Source organism: Echinops telfairi, unplaced genomic scaffold, assembly GCF_000313985.2.
Source record: "Echinops telfairi isolate 266 unplaced genomic scaffold, ASM31398v2 ScPeMD7_7477;HRSCAF=8515, whole genome shotgun sequence".
NCBI classification, from domain to species: Eukaryota; Metazoa; Chordata; class Mammalia; order Afrosoricida; family Tenrecidae; genus Echinops; species Echinops telfairi.
In genome coordinates this window covers 201,266-205,965 of record NW_022111381.1, presented here as the reverse complement: position 1 = coordinate 205,965, position 4,700 = coordinate 201,266, and the positions used below count along the sequence as shown (strand labels likewise).

General features: G+C 44.3%; 1 protein-coding gene and 1 pseudogene across 1 annotated transcript; both read left to right on the top strand.

The window, feature by feature from the left end:
• Positions 1–6: 6 nt before the first annotated feature.
• On the top strand, positions 7–708 carry LOC101643482 (AMMECR1-like protein; the record flags this gene model as incomplete). Its single annotated transcript, XM_045285860.1, has 1 exon — positions 7–708. A coding segment is annotated over one exon (702 nt), but the record flags the coding sequence as incomplete, so codon positions are not given.
• A 105-nt stretch (positions 709–813) lies between these two features.
• On the top strand, positions 814–4,696 carry LOC101643166 (annotated as a pseudogene).
• The last annotated feature ends 4 nt before the right edge of the window (positions 4,697–4,700 follow it).

The following is a 4,700-nucleotide window of genomic DNA, read 5'->3' as shown; positions in this document are numbered from 1 at the left end:
ATTACACGAATGAATCCCACATCAGGAGCGCTAAGCCCTCTCCCCCGTCCCATTGGAACTGCCAACACCACCAAGAACCCGGTGGTGACTGCAGAGATGTGCTGTTACTGCTTTGATGTGCTCTACTGTCACCTCTATGGCTGCCCACAGCCACGACTTCCTAGATTCACCAATGACCCCTATCCACTGTTTGTGACATGGAAAACAGGGCGGGATAAGCGGCTCCGGGGCTGCATTGGAACCTTCTCAGCCATGAATCTTCACTCAGGACTCAGGGAATACTCGTTAACCAGTGCACTTAAGGACAGCCGATTTCCCCCAATGATGCCGGAGGAGCTACCTAAACTTTTCTGCTCTGTCTCCCTCCTTACTGACTTTGAGGATGCCAGTGATTACCAGGACTGGGAGGTAGGGGTCCATGGCATTCGAATTGAATTCATCAATGAAAAGGGCATCAAATGTACAGCCACATATTTACCTGAGGTTGCTAAAGAACAAGACAGGGATCAGATTCGGACCATAGACTCATTGCTCAGGAAAGGTGGTTTTAAGGCTCCTATTACCAGTGAATTCCGAAAAACGATCAAACTCACCAGGTACCGAAGTGAGAATGTGTCACTCAGTTATGCAGAGTATATTGCTTCTTGCCAGCACTGTTTCCAGAATGGCACTCTTCATGCCCCGCCCCTCTACAATCATTACTCCTGACACACAGCTGCATGACCAATCTCACTCCCCTGGGCAGCCAATGGCTATGACATCATTGAAGCAGATGCCTCCTCTTCCTGGTCCAGTTACTTCTATTACTGCACCATGTTACTGCACCATGTTATGATGCTAGCTTCCATGGCCAAGTCTGCCTCCAGCTGCCTAAAGGGATGGTGGGGTTATGTTTAATGAAACAGAACTTGAGGGGCCCAAGCCTTGTCTCAGTCTTTCCTCAATATGGGGTTCAGTTGGATTGGGGCTCCTCCAAGATCAGTAAGAATTACTATGTGGGTTCAGGGGACCTATGATATGCAGGTACCCCTGGTGATTTGCTCAATGTGTGTTGGCCACACAAGGAAGCTGAAATTGAAGACCCATGAAGGCTTATCCCAAACACATCCCTACAATTCCCTGGATCAAGTGGATGTGTTCCTCTGGAAGTCTGGGCAACGGAGACCAACATGAAACATTTTTAGGCTCCTACTTTTTTTTTTTTTCCAAAAAAGAAAACTTTCGTTTAATTGCATACGAAGAATTGATCACAGCTTCCATGCTTCCTACCCAGACATCCTGATAGGATTGAAAGTGGGCACCATGAGTCCTCTGCAGCTCCTGGACAGAGATCCATATCAGGAGCCTTTTGGGATGCATTGTTCACCTTGATGGTTTAACTCTCATCTTATTGTCAGTTGCATTTTGTAGCATTCTTTATTTAGAGTCTCCTGGTGTGAAACAGTGTGTTGTTGTGTAGCCTGCTGAGGAATGGAATGGAATGGAGGTGCCCAAAGGAGGACCTGATGTCATTGCTGCACACGTGTGAAAGAGAGATCTTTTCTTTAGCACCAAGCCACCTCAAATCCTCTTCTGGTAGCAGTGCCTATAGCTGTATCTAGGTTCTCAGAGAGCAGATATATCAACCAAGCAGCTGGATTGAGCTTTGTAAGGACACATTGTTCTAGGGAAGAATTCAGGACGTCCAAGCAGTTTTTCTTTCCAGGCAAGCATTCTGAAAGACCTTTAAACAGGACTTTTGGCTTGTACAACAGTATTGGTACATAGGGTTAAACTCATAAATGTTTGAATGTTCTGCTTTAGAGTTGTGTTTAATTTCTAAAGACTTTAAAAAAAAAATAAAAAAAAAACTGGTGCTAAACTTCCACCCCTGAGCACACTTAGTGAGAGTGGTCATGCAAGCGTTAAAGTGCCATGCTCTTCAAGCCTGTTTTTTCTTGTATGAATGTTTGCCTATTTGTCTTCACCAGTGTATAATTTATTTTTATTTTGTTAAGGTTGTGGTAGGATACCTACCATTTAAGAAAATGAAAATTTCAAAATCAGTGCATAAAAATTAGGCCTGTTTAAGGCCCAGCACCACACTGAAGTGGCCTGTTTTTGGAGTGAAGAAGCCTTACTCCCTCCCCTATTCCTCATGCGCCCACACAAAAGACAGCAATGGAAAAGCTATTTCCCCCCTTGCCTTGCCCACGGCACTTGGGAGCCAGCCAAGGAAAATACTTGGCCTTGTAATGAATGGTACTTTCCGTGTTAGTCCTGAACAGGGCCTGGTCTGGTCACCTCAGAAACCTGTATGGCAGGTGGCTGTCAAGAAAAAAATAATTCGGGATTATACACGTGGCAGCTCTGCTAGGGAGATGACAGCTTTGAACTGCCTTCCACCTGCTTGACCAAATCAGTCATGAGGGTGACCAGATACATTTGTGATTTGTAGATGAAAGAAAGAGAGTTTTCTGCTTAGTGTTGCCTTTTCTCCCTGGGCTGCATAAACTGAGCAGTAGGTAACCAGATTTCAAAGAACCAATCTGACTGCTGGCTTGGTTCACAGTTTGTGTCATCCTTAGAGGTGAGTGCCTTTTGGTCTGGAAAATTGGGTTGCTTCATAATACCCACAGCTAGGACAGACTCTATAAATTGTCCTCATTTTACATTAAACGGAATTTGTTTGATCACTAGAGTTTGTTGATACTGGATTGTTTCCACAGTAAGCTTCTTAAAACGTTTTCCCTTCGTAATAAAGCAACTCATGTTACAGAACCTTTCAACAAGAAAGGTCTGTAGTTGAAGTATTGCATATTGTTCATAAAATCTATGCTAAAGAAGCCCTGGGTGTTAGTTTTAATATTTGCACAAGATCTGTTTTCCGTATGTTAATGCCTACAATTGCACTAACTTGTTATTTTCTACTGGAATTCTGGAACCTAGGAAGTTATGTGTTTGTGTTGTTTCTTTACGCCTTATTTCCCTGAAGCAAGAGACTTTGTGTGGCCTTCAGCACAAAGACTTCAGACCAATTCTTTGTATTACACTTTGTTGCCTCATGGCTATATAACTTATGAGTGCAAATCTTTTAACTCTAAATAAAATATTGTGGAAAATACATTAAAAAAAAGAGTTACAGCCTGAGAAAAACACAAAGACATCTGCACCATGTCCTACAGGGTCAAACTGATGTCAGTGAGTTTGTTTGGTTAGTGGTCTTGGTTCATATTTTACATTAAGTGTTATTTTTGATACTAGCATCTTCATGCTATTATTTCAATGGCTTCTTTACTAGCATTTCTGTAAACATTCGCTATGTTGAATGTTTCTGGATTATTGTCTTTAGATTTATTTTTTTTAATTCCTTGAGGCACTCCTTGTTAGTGGAATTGGAAATTGCCTAGGATTGCAACCGAAATTAAGTATCAACAGACAGAGATACTCTTCCAACTGAGTAAACTTCCAGAGCAGCATACTGAGCCAGGAGCATTCTGGGAAAACCTGCTCCATGTGGACAAATCCTGTCTCTTTGCGGGGAAACAATCGTTGTCTGCCATAGAAGTCTCTTGGTGAATCAACACACCTGGAGAGAGTGCATTTGCTCTCATGGAGAAATCAATACACTGCAAGAGGTTTTTGGAGAGATAAAGAAACAAAAGCACAGTATTCAAAGATAAACAGACATCCATGAGAACTGGGTTTTCTGACTTTACTTTGTAGCCTGAAGTCCCAATACAATCGAAGCCAGAACTCAGGTCTTAAAACCATAATTTTCTGGCCTACCATGGAAGAATCTAAGCATTTCAACAACTATACTGTTTATATGGAATCCAAAGGTGCCCACCATGCAGGCCTAGCAAAGATGATCCCACCCAAGCAGTGGACAGCCAAACAGAACTATGATGATGTGGATGACACCCTCATAGCCAGTCCTGTGCAGCAGGTAGCTACAGGGCAGGCAGGTGTCACTTTGCAAGACCATAAAAAGAAGAAATCATGACTGTGGAGGAGTATCGCCACTTGGCCAACACTGACAGATAATCTCACTCCCACACACCTGGATGTTGAGGATTTGGAGCAAACATATGGGAAGAGCCGCCTGTACGAGTCTCCCATTAATGGGGCTGGGGTATGTGGTTCTTTGTTTGGTGAAAAGACGAAGCATTGGAATCTCAAAGACCTGGGAACGATCCAGGATCTGCTGGAGCAGGAATGTCGAGTTGTCAAAGGTGTCAACACTCCCTCCCTGTACTTTGGCCTGGGGAAGACCACCTCCGCTTGGCACACGTAAGATATGGACCTGTAAAGTATGAACTCCCTGCACTTCGGGGAGCCCAAAACGTGGTATGCGGTGCCCCGTGAGCTGGCCAGGGAGCTTTTTCCTGGCAGTTCCAGTGGGTGTGCGAATTTTCTGCGACACAAGGTGGCTCCCATCTCACCCAGTGTCCTCGGGGAGAATGGAATTCCCTTCGGTGGTATCACCCAGGAAGTAGGCAAGTTCATGTTCACATTCCCCTACAGCTACTACGCTGGCTTCAATCACGGCTTCAACTGTGCGGAATCCATCAATTTCGCCACCTTGCGCTGGGTTAATTACGGTAATTCTCAGTGCAGCTGCGGGGAAGCCAGGGTCACATTTCCCACGGACATTTTCCTGCGCATTATGCAACCCGGGTGCTATAAGTAGTGGAAAGAGGGAAGGGACCAAGATCAAC